This window comes from Carcharhinus amblyrhynchos, chromosome 22 (genome assembly GCF_965287045.1).
Source record: "Carcharhinus amblyrhynchos chromosome 22, sCarAmb.v2.hapA, whole genome shotgun sequence".
NCBI lineage: Eukaryota > Metazoa > Chordata > Chondrichthyes > Carcharhiniformes > Carcharhinidae > Carcharhinus > Carcharhinus amblyrhynchos.
The window spans coordinates 38,212,210-38,229,575 of NC_137345.1; the positions used below are offsets into that span (position 1 = coordinate 38,212,210).

General features: G+C 48.7%; 1 protein-coding gene across 1 annotated transcript in view; it reads left to right on the plus strand.

Moving 5' to 3' along the window:
- The window catches only part of slc5a8l (solute carrier family 5 member 8, like), a 96,057-nt gene that overhangs the window by 17,905 nt on the left and 60,786 nt on the right, over window positions 1-17,366 (plus strand). The window contains exons 2-4 of the mRNA XM_080209650.1: window positions 1,265-1,330; window positions 8,754-8,805; window positions 16,380-16,447. Of these exons, the coding sequence (XP_080065776.1) occupies window positions 1,265-1,330; window positions 8,754-8,805; window positions 16,380-16,447 (186 nt within the window). The remainder of the gene's footprint in view (window positions 1-1,264; window positions 1,331-8,753; window positions 8,806-16,379; window positions 16,448-17,366) is intronic.

Below are 17,366 nucleotides of genomic sequence, written 5' to 3' on the forward strand. Positions count from 1 at the left end.
GAAAGTCTACAACCCAACTCTCTTGCACACACTCTTCTTCTGCCCACTCCCTCACAATTTCCCCCCCATCCCTCATACTCTCCCATTCTCACAATCCCACTCACCTCACTTGCCTGGGGTCTTCCAAGGCAGCCTGCCTCACTCCTTGTGGCTTTCACTTCTCCCCTTCAGTGGAGGTCCTTGGCAGTGAGGATAAGTATCTTCCTTAACAATGGGGAACAGACATGATGGCTTCCCTGGTGGGACCGGAAGCAATAGAAGCCCCTGGGTAGTCAGGAGCTGGGCTGGGCAGTGCCCCTTGGCCAGTGGCAGACTGGCACCTTGGTAATGCCCACTGGGCACAGGGCAGTGTCAAGGGGGCAGGGCTTAAAGAGAGGGAGTGGACCTGAAGGATTGGGGCCTGAAGAGGCAGGCCAATGATGGGGGGTGTAGCTCTGTGGGGGGCACTCTGCATTGGGGGGGGGGGGTGGGGATCGGCCGGGGCGATAACCAGGCAGCGGGGGGGGGGGGGGGGGAGTGGGGGGAGCAAACGGTGGAATCAGATACAGCGATTGGCTGAGGAGGGTGAAATCAAGTGCACTGATTGGTCAGGGCATCAAATAGGTATGTATGAACTCTACCCCTCCTTCTGCTGGCAAGAATCACATTTTGCCTATTTCTTTTCTAAGTGCCGAATGATTGTGCTTAGGATCTCAGTCAAAATATGGGCATAATTCTCTCCCATTTTTAAGCTCGTCCAGCACTTTGAATTTTTTTGGTTAGCTCGCCTCCAGAGCATTGTTACCGATGTGTAAACCAGCATTTCCTCTCCAGGAAAATAGGTTAGTTTTCGCTGGGATCTTATGCACTCTGCCAAACAAAATCAAGTACATCTGGCAGCTACACTTATGCCCCAGGGAAGTCCCCACAACAGGCTCGTGTCTGGACAGTGTCAATTAACGATGGAGGGTCAATATCTGGTTGGGGGGAAGAAGTCAATAACATTTAAATATATTCAAATGAATGTGAAGCAGGTTCCCTCTCATTCCTCCCATCTGTGGTGTGGGTTACAAGAGAAGACTCATCATTAGCATGAGTCTGGATTTTATTGCATTTATCAGAAAAGGGAGGTCTATACACAGGTCAAATTTTCTGATATTACCTCGATGAAAACCAAAAGTGGACAAAAAAAATCATTAAATCAAAAAGCTTACTATTCCTGAATCACATACGTGGTCATTATAAGTCTAAGTTACTGACACTAACTGTTTTTATGTCCCTCCAGTATTTAAATATGAGGTTCAACAAAACAGCTCGTTATGTTGGGACTTCTTTATACATCATTCAAACAGTAAGTAACCTATCAGAGTTTACTCCACAGTTCATAGGCATAGACCCTGGCTCACCTTTCAATCAGTCTGTTAGTGGGTTAGTGAGAGACAAACCAATCAAGGTTCCAAAGGGGAGGTGATGGCCTAGTGGACTATTAATCACTGGACTACTAATCTAGAAACTCAGCTAATGTTCTGGAGACACGGGTTCGAATCCCACCGTGGTGGATGGTGGAATTTGAATTCAATAAAAACTGTCTGGAAAATTTGAAACCATTGTTGATTGTCGGAAAAAGCCATCTGGTTCACTAATGTCCTTTAGGAAAGAAAATCTGCTGTCCTTACCTGGGCTGGCCTACATGTGACTCCAGAGCCACAGTGATGTGGTTGACTCTCAACTGCCCTCAGGCAACTAGGGATGGGCAATAAATGCTGGCCAGCCAGCGATGTCCATGTCCCACAAATGAATAAAAAAAAGCTCGCTATCCCAGTCTAATAACCTGTTGGCATTATCTAAGTTCATTCACAAGGACTGAGATACCAGGAGATGAGTAAGTTGAGTGATCATCTGCCAGAAAGCAGCTGAAGAGAAAAATGAAGGAGTGTAACTATGTCTTCAGGTGCAATCCTCTCATCTGTCCATGATGGGTGGGAGGCGGAGTAGGAAATTTAGTGGGAGCTGAAAAGTCTAAAACCCACTGGCATAAGTTCACATTGCAATTCTCCCATGGCATGTTAATGGTGGATTCTTCCTCCCGCTGGCTGGTGCCATGAATGCCATTTACATTCATTCACATCTCATGAATGCTGATTTAAAACACTGCCCATTGGCATCCCATCAGGCCTTCCACACCAGTGTGAAAATAGAAAAGCCTAAAATCCATTTTCTGAAGAGTGATAAGCACAAGATGGTCCTCAGTTCACAAGAGTCTTCGGGATCATTGCAACGACTATTCTAGTGCTACGCTGATCCTGATGTGCTGGTCATCATTCTGCTGGGAAAGACTTGCTCCTGCTTCCTTCCCCATGCCGAGTTGGTCTTCATGGATAGGACTCTCCTGCTGGGTCTTTGGACCCTCATGTCCTCATCTCGGAACAGTACAGTGCCTGAGCTGGGGAGTACAGGAGCCTCCTTGTCCCCTCAGTACCACATACAAGTATTTATCTGAAAAGGATTCTGCTGTGGGGTTCATGCAGTTATTGCAACAAAGGTCCAAAGTTCAACTGGAGGTGGAGTGCGAGGTGAGGCTGGGGGGTGGGGGAGGGCAAGAACTCATGATGGCAGGCAGAGGGGCAAGGAGGTGGATGAAGGAGATGAACAATGGAAGGTAGAAGGAAGATTGAAGGGAGGGAACATGCACCCTGACAAGACTGCATGAAAAGCTCATAAACAGGGATATCAAAGAGGAGATGCTCAAAGACTCCAGATGTGGGGGAGAGGCAGGAGTAAAGCATGAGCTCAGGGGAGTGTGCTTGAAGTGAGGGGCAGATCTCTTTCAGAGACTGCAGATCTTTTCCATCTGCGTTTCTGACATTTGGAGAACTCTGGTGGGCGGGGGAATAGTCCGAATGATTAGAATTGAAATGTAGCGTCAGCTGACAACTCAGTGCATGTAGGGAGGGGAACCTACCTGGGCTTAATGAATGAGATTCCAAGCTCCAAATCTGGCACAAGATCTCGCCACTCTGGCCAAGTGGAAAGATACTACAGAGCCACCCACCACCGTGCTGTGGGTACAATCTTACAGAAAGAATTGGGAGTGCTGCACAAGTAAGAAAATGAGAATGAATGGCACTGGCCTTACTGCTAATCCATGAGGCACAACCTAATAGCAGTTACTGTAATAAAAGAGCCTCAATGTGATTGTCTCTGGATTGGAGCCGCCTGGCATGTGACCCACACAAAGTGACTGTGCCGTTAACAACAGAGAGTTGCATCAGTGCTAACAATGGGCGCAGGGAACCAGGAAGATGGCACCCAGAAGAACTGCCCTAAGATTCACAGAGCGGGAGATAGACCATCTGATGGATACAATGGAGGAGATGAGGGGCATTTCCTTCACCCAGGCTTGCGCCACCAATGAGACATGGGAGGCGGTGATGGTGACAGTCAATGTCCGTGCACTGGCACAGGGGACCAGCCATCAGTACAGGAAGAAACTAAACAATCTTGTTTGGGCAGAAAGACTGAGTGTCCATCTCGTCCTGCCATCAGTCCTGTCTGCAATGTTAATCCACCCCCTGAAGTCCTGCCACCTCTTAATATCCAGCCCCTGGTGCCTGCCTCAAATCCCTCTGGCAACCCCCATCACAACCTCTGTCCGCTGAGGAAAAGCCTTGACATGTGCCACCCAATTGACTCCACAGCCAACACATCAGTGACCCTGTGCCCTTCTGGCCATCAGGTTTTCAATCCCTCCTTCTATCCCTAGAGAAGAAGCTGGCCCATAACAGGAGGGAGTAGGAGAAAACAGGAGATGGGGTCTCCGACCTGCAAATCTTCACTTCCTTTGAGGAGAGAGCCCTTGCTCTGGTGGGGGAGGAGGGGGACAGGATCTTGAACAAAGCCAGGACGGAGTGTGACCAGGAAGTAAGCATCTGCCAAACTTTCTTTCATATCACAAGTAAGTGACATGCTTCCCAGATACTTGTCCCACCCTTGCCCTGAACTTTGTGTACTTTGTTGGAAGAGCCTGACCTGTACAGTGTTGCTGCCTGTGCTTCTGCTCCTACTGAGAAGCCCCAGAACAGCTTGGAAGTAACGTCAGATGAAGCCCACACAAAAATCTCGGAGGCCAACACCAATCAATCGAAACAGGCTTCCACTATACAATCCATCAGCGCAGGTACTATCACCACGGTGGACCAAGTTAGTGGTCAGGCTTCTGGGTCACTCTCTGGTGACACAGCCTTTGATGTACATCGGGTGGAGATGGGAATGTCCGAGGCCTTGGGCACATGGTGGCCTGCCAGAGGCAGGTGCCTGGCTACTGGGATTAGTTCTTTCTAAACTGCAGCAGCAGAGCCAAGGTGTGCAGGAGGGGCTGACAGGTACAGAAGATATGGCCAGCGTTGTATACTATCCTGGCCAACACTGCAAGGGGGGCATCCACAGTGAAAAGTCAGGCTCAGGAAATGGTTGCCATGGGTTGCAAAGCCCAAGGCATGACTGAGGTGGACAGAGTGGTGAAGAAGGCATTTGGCACGCTTGGCTTCATCGGTCAGAACATTGAATACAGGAATTGGGACGTCTTGTTGAAGTTGTAAGGCCACAGTTGGAATACTGGGCCCGATTTTACCAAACATTCACACACGTTTTTGGGCATGAAGTGGTGGTAAATTTAGGCATCGGACTTTTAACATGATCTGCACCCGAATCTGAGCAGATTGTGGCTTTACTAATCCGGTCCGCGCCCGAATTGGGCGGTCAGACAATTTAAATGTATTAGCACGCATTTAAATTGATTTAATGAACCGTGCGCCCAACTCTCCCACCAAATCCCACTTTACCTTCTTCTGGTCCGTTTCGAATCCGCGCTGTAAGCAGCCTGCAAAATAAAAATCCGAAGCCAATTTTTATTTTGCAGGGGAACCTCCGAAGCTGCTTCAAAGCCTGCAACAGGTCTCTGACCCAGATCATTCTCTGGCGGGGTGGGGGGGAGGTGGGGGAGGTGGAGGGGGAGAGGTGGGTCAGAGCATCCTCTGGAGGGGCGGGGCAGGAGGAGGAGGCGGGTCAGAGCATCCTCTGGAGGGGCGGGGCAGGAGGAGGAGGCGGGTCAGAGCATCCTCTGGAGGGGCGGGGCAGGAGGAGGAGGCGGGTGAGAGCATCCTCTGGAGGGGCGGGGCAGGAGGAGGAGGCGGGTCAGAGCATCCTCTGGAGGGGCGGGGCAGGAGGAGGAGGCGGGTCAGAGCATCCTCTGGAGGGGCGGGGCAGGAGGAGGAGGCGGGTGAGAGCATCCTCTGGAGGGGCGGGGCAGGAGGAGGAGGCGGGTCAGAGCATCCTCTGGAGGGGCGGGGCAGGAGGAGGAGGCGGGTCAGAGCATCCTCTGGAGGGGCGGGGCAGGAGGAGGAGGCGGGTCAGAGCATCCTCTGGAGGGGCGGGGCAGGAGGAGGAGGCGGGTCAGAGCATCCTCTGGAGGGGCGGGGCAGGAGGAGGAGGCGGGTCAGAGCATCCTCTGGAGGGGCGGGGCAGGAGGAGGAGGCGGGTGAGAGCATCCTCTGGAGGGGCGGGGCAGGAGGAGGAGGCGGGTGAGAGCATCCTCTGGAGGGGCGGGGCAGGAGGAGGAGGCGGGTCAGATCATCCTCTGGAGGGGCGGGGCAGGAGGAGGAGGCGGGTCAGAGCATCCTCTGGAGGGGCGGGGCAGGAGGAGGAGGCGGGTCAGAGCATCCTCTGGAGGGGCGGGGCAGGAGGAGGAGGCGGGTCAGAGCATCCTCTGGAGGGGCGGGGCAGGAGGAGGAGGCGGGTCAGGGCATCCTCTGGAGCGGCAGGGCAGGAGGAGGAGGCGGGACAGAGCATCCTCTGGAGGGGCGGGGCAGGAGGAGGAGGCGGGTCAGGGCATCCTCTGGAGGGGCGGGGCAGGAGGAGGAGGCGGGTCAGGGCATCCTCTGGAGCGGCAGGGCAGGAGGAGGAGGCGGGTCAGAGCATCCTCTGGAGGGGCGGGGCAAGAGGAGGAGGCGGGTCAGGGCATCCTCTGGAGGGGTGGGGCAGGAGGAGGAGGCGGGTCAGGGCATCCTCTGGAGGGGCGGGGCAGGAGGAGGAGGCGGGTCAGGGCATCCTCTGGAGGGGTGGGGCAGGAGGAGGAGGTGGGTCTTCCCGACCTGGGCGCACCTTTTCAAATTTCTTTCGAACTGTGCATGCGCGGTTCAGAGCTCCGATCATTCCGGCAGCGCTAAGCCCCGCCCACAGCGCGAATGGGACCGGAGCCAGCTGAAAGCGTATGGGCACGCTCCAAAGAGGCTTCCGGGCTCGGATCTTTGTTACACCCAGATCCAGTCCTTAGACACCAAATGGTAAAATCAGGCCCACTGTGTGCAATTCTGGTCACCCTATTATAGAAAGAATATTATTAAACTAGAAAGAGTGCAGAAGAGATTTACTAAGATGCTACGGGGACTTGACGGTTTGAGTTATAAGGAGGGGCTGGATATATTGGGACTTTTTTCTCTGGAGTGTAGGAGGCTGAGCGGTGATCTTATAGAGGTCTATAAAATATTGAGGGGCACAGATCAGCTAGATAGTTAATATCTTTTCCCAAAGGTAGAGGAGTCTCTCACTAGAGGGCACAGATTTAAGGTGAGAGGGGAGAGATACAATAGTGTTCAGAGGGACAATTTTTTCACACAGAGGATGGGAAGTGTCTGGAACAAGATGCTAGATGTTGTAGTGGAGGTGGGTACAATTTTGAAAAGCATTTAATTAGATAGTTACATGGGTACGATGGGTATAGAGGGGTATGGGTCAAATGTGGGCAATTGGGATTAGCTCAGTGGTTTTTAAAAAAGGGCAGCATGGACAAGTTGGGCTGAAGGGCCTGTTTCCATGCTGTAAACCTCTGTGGCTTTATGAGTCACAGTGGGCCATGGCGGAGACACAGCGAGTCATGGCTGCAGACTTCGAGAGCATGACCCAGTCACAGTGGGCACTTGTTGCAGGCATCAAGATCTTGGTCCAGATTCAGAGGGCTATTGCTGAGGATTCCCATACCATGGGGCAAATGCAGTTGGACCTCCGGGGCTGGCAGGGTCAGGTGATGCCAGGGCTTCTGGAGCTCAGTCCAGCTGCTCCACCGTCCCACGGAGTGACCCAGGGGACAATGGGCACCCTGGAAAGGAAGGGCTGGAAGCTGTGCCGGGGTCTTGTATCCAGGAGATTCCAGCCATCACTACGTCTTGTGACTTGTCGCTAGAGCGGCACGATGGCACAGTGGTTAGCACTGCTGCCTCACAGCACCAGGTGCCTGGTTTCCATTCCTAGATTGGGTCACTGTCTGTGCAGAGTCTGCACGTTCTCCCTGTGGGTTTCCTCTGGGTGCTCCACTTTCCTCCCACAACCTGAAAGACATGCTGGTTAGGTGCTAAATTCTCCCTCAGTGCGTCCGAACAAGCGCCAGACTGTGGCTACTAGATTTTCACAGTAACTTCATTGCCATGTTAATGTGAACCTTCTTGTGACTAATAGAAATAAACTTTACTTTAAACTTTACTTTGAATCACCCCTTCCTGACACTGGTGCTTCTCATGGGCAATGGGTTGAGCAGGGTAGCCCGAGTATGGTTGTGACACAAGAAAGTGAGCCGGGGCCCTCTGGGAGTGATAGGCCCCAGGGTGCGGAATGCAGCCAACCAGCTCTGCCTCCGACGTACATCCTGGGGAAACACCTTGACATATTGGATGTAGCAATAGGCCTCAATAGATTAAGAAGTTGTAGGGTCACCAAAAGGGCACGGATGAAGATCTGCACTAGTGAGGTTAAGGACAAAGTGTACCATTTATAATTACACACACACATGTTTTACTGCATTGTTAAATATCAGCAGTTCATGTTATTGCGCTGTTAGTTTCACTAATAAATGTTTTTGTATGCACGGCTAATCTGTCTGTGATTCGTCCCTCCACAGGGATGATAGCACGCACAGGGGCTCTGACATCATTCTGCATGGGAGAGGCCCTTCGGCCCACTAAGTATGTGATCCCCATTTCCCAACACCTGTGCCAGACCCCTGACTGGCGTCGGACCCAAAGCTTTCATCCCGAACTTTTCCCAGCAGTGGGTGTCCTATAGGCCCACTGTATCACACAGCCTGGCATGGCATCCCCAGCTCCCACCTTACCCTGGGAATGCCGACCCCCACCCGGAACTTTGAACCATATTGTTGAGCCCCCAGTCCTCACCCAAACATGGATCCAGGCGCCAGTGTGCAATCATAGAACGGGTAGGAGTCAGATTTGTGTGGCATCAGGGCAGCATCACCCCCCCCCCCCCCCCCCCCCCCCCGGCCTGGACCAATACCTTGCTAACATGGCCAATTGAAGCCACGACCCTGGAGGAGACCAGTTGCGATTCTCGCTGGCATGAGGTCTGACCAGCAAATGTAAGTATGGGTGAGCCCATAAAGAGCTGTGCCAAATGCATTAACATTAATATGCAAATTGGGCATTTTTGGACATGAAGGCAGTACCCCCTGCAAAACATTGCTGGAGCATTGCAAGCGGCATTAAAATGTGCACGAACTCGACTTTTCACTCTGCCAGCCAGAGAGATCACAGTTTCCAAATGGGGGAATTCCACCTTTATTGCTCATTGCAGCTTTCCCACCCTGCTGCCCTGAGTCTGTGACACAATCAAGTGAGATGAATTTAATCAAATGGGCAAAATTATTGATTTAATATCAGATATGGTTCCAGTTGAGATTATTGATTCATTATATTGGGTTTTTTTTACAGGTGTTATACACTGGGATTGTTATTTATGCCCCCGCTTTAGCACTAAGTCAGGGTAAGTACAAGTTTACTGGTAAAGAATGTCAGCATTCCATAGATATTGATTGATTACTATACAATCAAATGCCACTTTTACTCTATTCATTTACTATTGTTCCTGCCTTTGGAATCAATATCCTGACTGGGGATGAGGAGTATGTCAACACTTGTGACAGCATAACTGCAAACCTCTTCACCCCTGTATAAAATAGTGCAAAACTGGATTCTGTCTGTCCACAGAAACAGGGAAATATTGAATCTACAGTCAGAGTCAAGGCAATCCTCAGCTGATATGGATATAGGGTTATAGCATTATTATCTCAATTCTGCGGCCTGTTCCTCTCTGTTGCTGCCCTCTGCCAGGTCAGAGTTGAAACCAATGGTTGTCCTTCCTCTATATGAAGTCTCGGATACCAGACATTGGTAATTCCTCCCCCAGCACCTCCCATTCTTATATTTAGCATTTCTTTATAATTACACAGGCAATCAACATTTCTTTATACTCTCCCTGATGTGAGAATATTCTGTTACTTCCAAATCTGTGCCTTTCTCTCAAATTGTGTTTTAACTTAGCTCATTATTATGCAATTTCATTTAACAGCAATTACATGATTCCAATTAATAATGGAAACATAGACAATTGGGACTAGCTGGGAGGACACTATGGTTGGCAAGGACCCGTTGGGCCAAAAAGGGCCTCTATTGCTCTATGACTCTAATCTATGGGGAATATTTTCCGTGCCAATTTCAGGAGGTGGGATTGGTGACAGGAGCAGGAAATTCCATGGGTCCCAAAATATGACTTAGATTGGCAGGATTTCCCATTCCATTTGTCCCTAACCCCCACCAACAACGAAACAGGAATGCCAACGTTCAACATTGGGATCCTCATTAGAATACATTTAGATGTAATTATCAGGCCTCTATGCTTGATAGTTCTCCTTCTCCCTGTTAGATTGCCCATTCATGTTAGACTGATATGAATTACGACAGCTCTCCCATGGCATACACCTGGCAGCAGAATCCATCAGAGGGGGGAAATGTCTCCCATAGAACATAGAACATAGAACATTACAGCGCAGAACAGGCCCTTCGGCCCACGATGTTGCGCCGACCAGTTTGCAACATGACGCTGCGACTCCTAAATTCAATCCCCCTACCATGGGAGCAAGGGTTCTGTGGTGGGTGTTCTGCAGTGGGGTGGGGGAACAGTCCTATGGAGGCTGTTCCATGGGGGAGGGAGGGGTCTGCTGTTGGGGGCTGTTCAAGGATGGGGGTGTTTGGAGGGTGGGGGGGCGTTCAGAGAGGAGTGAGCTCAGAGTGTTTTCTATTTCTGGTTTTGTTTTGTGTTATGGCACTTATTAAAAATGGCATCCTGATCTTTTAAAACCCAAGTTTCTGACAGGGCGGGCTCAGAGTGTGGGACCTGCCCTTTGCATTCTTTTCCTAAGCTGCTCACTATATGGCAGAAGAAGCTGCTGTTGGGGTCATGCCGCTGCATTTGGCCAGGACCTGGGCCTTACAGATGAGGGGAGGCTGGCATGGGGGACATTACCACTAAGGGTCTTCCTCCTCCCTCCCAGCTCAAGTGCTCCCTCCTCAAAGGACATGAGGGAGCTGAGCTCTAGCTTGATTCCATAACCTGTGACTGCTCATGTCTGCAATGCTGGAGTTTGTCCTCCAATGAGACAGATGGGGAAACTGTAGGTAGATAGTTCAGATGGTGATAAAAACATAGAACATTCCAGCGCAGTACAGGCCCTTTGGCCCTCGATGTTGCGCCAACCAGTGGAACCAATCTAATGACCCTCTAACCTAAACTATTCCAGTGTTATCCATATACCTATCCACTGACCATTTGAATGCACTTAAAGTTGGCGAGTCCACTACTGCTGCAGGCAGGGCATTCCACACCCTTACTACCCTCTGGGTAAAGAACCTACCTCTTTCATGTCTTTCATGCCATTTTTATCCTCCCTGCTGCCACTCTGTAAAGTAAAATGAGAAAATTCCACCTTATATGTATCTTAAAATAGGAGATAACACTAAGATTAACGACAATCAAATAAGATTCTGTTACATTTTAACTGGAACGACCTTTGCATCATCTGTTATCATAAGATTTGTGAGTACGTAGTTTAAAATAATTCTGCCAACATTTATTTAAACCAAAAACAAAGACAGAATATTAATGTAAAAATCAAATCTTACATACAGGTTCTGAGTGTCACAGGTATATTGTTGTGCTCTTTGTGCACAGCTGGGCATTCAGCTAACTTCATATTCCACTGTACAACTGATAACCAACAATCAAAGATATTATTATCAATCGCTCTGCTCCTTTGTAATCTCTCTGTCTTTTTCAATCCTTCTATATGTTTTCTGCTCTTTTTCTCTCACCACTTCCTGTCTTTGTTATCTTCCTTCCTGCTGTATTTTTCTTTCTCTTTTTATTTCTAGCAGTTTCCACAGATCAATATCCTTTATCCAGAACTCTTGGGGCCGATTACATTTTGGTATTCAGATATTTTTGGTTTTTGAGATTGACCAGAGATACAGTAAGCCTAGGCCAACCATACTCTGTAGATACTCAGTTGTTTTCCCATTTGTCAACTCTCATGCACCCTACTCCTTATCTGTTAGCATATGTTACAGCTGCAATATAATACTACATTAATATACAAGTTAACTGCATAACCTTGCAAAACCATGGGGTGATTTTGACCTGACAATCTGTTTTCTGGAGTGGTGTCAAAACACCATGAGCTGCACTACTCCCCAGGCATATGATTTTCAAAGCCCTTTGCCTGGGGAGCAGAGCAGTTCACGCCCAGGAAGGTCAAGAAGCTGATTTTAATGTATTTGAGCGGCACAGTTGTTAGCACTGCTGCCTCAGAGCACCAGAGACCCAGGGTCAATTCCCAGCTCGGGTCACTCTCTGTATGGAGTGTTGCCTGCTGTACAGTCTGTTTTAACCCTTATACAGTGGACAAATAACTACAAGTAGACGCCTTGTTAGTACAACCAATATTTAGTTAAACCCACTCGACCAACAATAAGTTATCTTACAGAAAATACTAGAATTCAAGTCCAATACAAGACCTTGACTTAACTTTGCGTGACTGACAAGTACTCAAGCAGATATCGGCCTTTGTCTGTGCGCTGGTCTCGGTAGTCGTCTGCGTGGTCTGGTCCTTTGGTCTGGTCTGGCATTCTGGCTGTAGCCTTCCTTCTCAGGTGTGGTGGCTCTCCTCTTGCTGGCGATGTTCACCATTGTTGTAGCTCGTTCATGGGGTCAGACAGCGAGCGATTCCTGGTTGTGCAACATCCTTTATACCCCATTTGGTTTCACGCCCCCTTTTGGCCATTGCCAATCAATCGATCAGGACTTGATCACCCTGATCGATAAGAGTCCAATCAGGTGCTACCACACCGATCTCTGGGTGTGGCCCCAGCAGCCATGCCTGTAGGTGTTGTAGGCACATAAGTCACATACCTTCCTCCTAAATAAGGATTCACGGTGCCCTTACGTCTGGCACACAACCCAGTGTGACCAGAAAGTCTCTTCCATCCTGGAGATGGCCCATATCCTGTTTATTCACTCATCAGGGTTGCAGCCTGTTTGTCTCTGTCTGTCTTTAAACTGCAGCCTGTCGGTTTAGTTTCTTGCCCAATTGTCCCAGAGTGCTTTACAAATCGTTACTTTAGATGGCCTGTTTGGCCACAGGAGTTTGCAAATTCTCCCCGTGTCTGTGTGGGTTTCCTCCAATTTCCTCCCATACTCCAAAGGTCTGTGGGTTAGGTTGATTGGCTAAATTGACCCGAGTGTCAGGGGGGTTAGCAGGGTAAATATCTGGGGTTACAGGAATAGGGCCTGGGCGGGATTATGGTGGGTGCAGACACGATGGGCCAAATGGCCTCCTTCTGCACTGCAGGGATTCTATGATTCAGTGTATCTCATTATCAGGTATTATCATGGGATTTTCACCCCTCACGGAATAATCACAGGATGCTGGAATGACATCACATCAGCGTCATTTACAACAGCTGTATGAAAGTGTACGTCTGGCACTCCTACCTCCGTGGGATTTCAGAGGTCAGCGCTTAGAAGGACGTCACCTTATAAGATCATAAGAACATAAGAAATAGGAGCAGGAGTAGGCCATCTAGCCCTTCGAGCCTGCCCTGCCATTCAATAAGATCACGGCCGATCTGTCGTGGCTCAGTTCCACACTCCCGCTTTCTCCCCATAACCCTTAATTCTCCTGTCTATCAGAAACCTATCTACCCGTGACTTAAATATGTTTAGCGAGGTAGCCTCCACCACTTCAACAGGCAGAGAATTCCAGAGATTCACCACCCTTTGAGTGAAGAAGTTCCTCTTCAACTCCGATCTAAACTGCTCCCCCCCTTATCTTGAGGCTGTGCCCTCTAGTCCTGCTATCCTTTCTAAGCGGGAAGAATCGCTCTACCTCTACCCTATCCATCCCCTTCATTATCTTACACGTCTCTATACGATCCCCCCTCATCTTTCTAAACTCCAACAAGTACAGACCCAGTCTATTTAGTCTCTCTTCATAGTCCAACCCCCTCATCTCCGGTATCAGCCTAGTGAACCTCCTCTGCACTCCCTCCAAGGCCAATATATCCTTTCGCAAATGTGGCGACCAAAACTGCACACAGTACTCCAGCTGCGGCCTCATCAGTGCCCTGTACAGTTGTAGCAAGACCTCCCTACTTTTATATTCTATCCCCCTCGCTATAAAGGCCCACATCCCATTCGCCTTCCTGATCACCTGCTGCACCTGCAGACTGGGTTTTTGCGATTCGTGTACAAGGACCCCCAGGTCCCTCTGCACCGTAGCATGCTGCAGCTTTTCGCCTTTTAAATAATAATCCCTCCTACTATTATTTCTGCCAAAGTGGATAACCTCACATTTGCTAACGTTATACTCCATTTGGGGTGCTCTATAGGGCGCTCAAGGCTCTCGGGGTACCAAAGTGGGCACGGTTGCAGTAAGTATAACTCAGGGCTGGAAAGGATGTCAGTGGAGAGGGAGGGGTGGAGTTAGTCAGAGGGGTGGGGCTCTTGCAGCCCTCACCTTCCACTCACCTTGAAGTATTCCCTGCCTCAATAAGGTATGGTGGCTGGCTTCCACGTCCTCCCTCCTTGGCTGCTTTTCCATTTTAGGCAGAATGAGTGCCCTATGCTTGTGAGAGCTTAAGGTTAGGTCGTGTGAAAGGAATGCAGAAGGTCAGTACTTGTTTCCACTCGGAGCTGCCATGTTGCACTTTGGTGTGAGGGCAGAGTTCTAGGGCAGAGTGTGGGTCTTAGTTCCTGCCACATGAGGTTTGAAGACCCCAGCAGTGCGTTTTGATCCCTAAGCTCAGGCGACAGTGTGATCCCAAAGGTGTTTATTTGCATGGAAGCTCCAATTCACTTCTCAGGGAAGTTTAACGGTCAGGAATAGATCTTGACATGTGTTGCTGTGGCTGATGAAAGGCAGTTCAACTCTACAGCCCTTGTGATCTGGGAGAATGAAGGTGATCTGGAGGAATGTGCTTGACCTAGGCTCCAAGCATTGAGATACAAAGCCCTTACAAGCTTCAGCATTACTCAGATTACACTGATGAAAACTCCTTTTCAAGGTATGATGGTGATATCCACTCATTCTGTTCAATGTCATGGTGGGGGCCATCTTTGAGGCACTCCATCAGGATGGAGACACTGGTCTCATGCATCCACTTGACAGCCCCTTTACGGAATGCCAGGTTTTGGGTCGGGAAGGTGGAGGGGGGAGTCTGGGGATCAGATGCCACAGAGATTCTGGAGGGTTCACATGCTTCATTCTGGTGGAGTTGAGAGGGGCCAATGTGGTGGTGTGGCTATAGTCTCAGAGGGGGGGGTTTGAGTGACAGTGGCGAGGCACTCACTAAATGGGGAACGCTTGGGTGGAAGTTGAGGGATGAGGGCCGGGCCTCTGTCAAAAATCTTGTGGTGTTCTTCTCTTTTCAGTGCATGATTCTAGAGAATCATGGAGCCCGATAAGTTGACTATTTTGTCTGCGATAAAGCAGCAGCAGAGACACCAACATGCCGCTGCATTTGGCCAGGACCTGGGCCTTACAGATGAGGGGAGGCTGGCATGGGGGACATTACCACTAAGGGTCTTCCTCCTCCCTCCCAGCTCAAGTGCTCCCTCCTCAAAGGACATGAGGGAGCTGAGCTCTAGCTTGATTCCATAACCTGTGACTGCTCATGTCTGCAATGCTGGAGTTTGTCCTCCAATGAGACAGATGGGGAAACTGTAGGTAGATAGTTCAGATGGTGATAAAAACATAGAACATTCCAGCGCAGTACAGGCCCTTTGGCCCTCGATGTTGCGCCGACCAGTGGAACCAATCTAATGACCCTCTAACCTAAACTATTCCAGTGTTATCCATATACCTATCCACTGACCATTTGAACGCCCTTAAAGTTGGTGAGTCCACAACTGCTGCAGGCAGGGCATTCCACGCCCTTGCTACCCTCTGAGTAAAGAACCTACCTTTGACATCTGACATAAGGTACAACATGCATGGGACTTGGAGTGGAGTATGAGGAGCATTGCAGCTAATTGGGGGAGCACTGGGATCGGGAGGGGTGGGGGGGAGGAAGGGCCTCATGATAGCTGTTGGCAACCTGTGAGGTGGCCTGGAGATGCGAGGGGTGTGTGAGGGGGTCCAGCGGGAGACTGGACGAGGTAGACTTACACTGACTGTGTGAAAAAGATCATTCATCTTCTTGTTGAACAGCTACCTGGTCCTCCTCTGTAGTGAGCTAGCACTCAGTAAGGCTGCCGCAGCCTCCCAGCTGGGGTGGTCACATGGTCAAATCTGCATGACTGTGGACAGAAGTCATTCTGTCTCTGCTGCACACTATCCAAGAGTTTGGCCATGATTCCCACTGAGAAAGGTGGTCCTGGTTTCCTGGTAGCCATCCCCTCGAATGGATCTGGAACAAGTGTTGGATGAAAGCATTTATATGGAGCTCCCCACTGAGTGCAGTGATTAAGTTGACCCAGGGTGAGTGAATTAGAGGGAGGCTATCATGAGCACAGCATAGCTCAAGACTGCCAATAGGATTCGCACTATTTTTCTCACCGGAACTGACACTGGTGAAATCTCCCCAGTGTTTGGTTTTTGGATGTGTTCACTTTTATATATGGATAAAGGATATTTAAGCTGTTTTATCTTTGCCATCTGTTCTATATCACACTCTATCCTTAACTTTCTATATGCCTCTCCCTCAACACGTCTATATTATTTTGTCTTTTATTGTGTCTTTCACCAATTTTTTCACTTGTCTCCCTCAGTTCCTCTGTCTCCATATCAGTTCTATTTCACTCTGTTTTCCTGTTTTTTCCTATGTTTTACATTTTTGTTTGCCTCCCACTCAATATCAATATCCCCATTTTTCTCTCTGTCACTGGCAATAGGACTAATTCTTGTATTATTTTATAATGATATTTAATTTTATGAGGTAAAATTATTACTGTGCAAAAGAAAATTAATTTTTGGACTAAGTTTGAACAACTCTTATTTTTATCAGTAACTGGACTTGATCTCTGGGGCATTCTTGTTGCTACAGGTCTCGTGTGCACCTTTTACTGTACACTGGTAAGTTTACACTGGTTACATTGATGTATGCTTGTTGTGCATGGGTATTGATGCAGACGGACCATAAAAATACATAGATATATTCTGGTGTCATGTGTGGGCATTTTTGGCTATTTATCTTGATTGAAGCAATTAAGTCCCAGTGTTTGAGACCTTGTAAATGAGTCTCAGTGGCAAGCATATTCTTCCACTCAGTAATGATGACTCCTGGTTCTTTATCATATACAGGGATTCCACTATTTTTTAATCCTTGTATTGCTAAGTGTTGGCCTATTATTTTCAGCATTGTCCATCTTAGGCCTTGCAGTTGGATAGATGATGGCTGTGATGTGATATTTTTAAGCCATTTAACTTCATCAGTTAAGGCTGAAACATCTGCCCCAGTATCTAGCTTGATTTCTGCGGGGTGATTATCAACTCCTTAGTTAATGTTCTGATAATTATTTTCTGTTTTGTTAGCGTCTGCTAAGTAGGTTATTTATTTTCTCTGTGGCTTTTCCATTTCTTGGATTTTACTTGATTTCATTGTTTTCTCCTTCTTCCTGTCAACTACAGGAACTTTGGATCTGCAGATTATTTCAAAATCTCTGACTTCCCACAGTTGTGGGACTCCACACCCCCTGCTGATCATTCTTTCTACTTGTGTACTGGTTTTCCACCACACCAAGAGCATCTTAAGATGGCAGTTGAATGCTTTTTCCTGATTTCACGGGATTTTGCTTTGCTGCACTTTCTCTTTTTTAGTCTGATATATTGAATGGTTTCCCTTATGATTTTTCAAGGGACACAACTTTACCCATGAAAAACTGCACTGTTTTGCTTCAAAAACGCAGTTTGTTGCATTATTTGTATTGCCTTTGTGAGAGTTAAATCTTCACTTTGTTTCAAAAGACGTGATAGAGTTTCACCTAAAATCCCA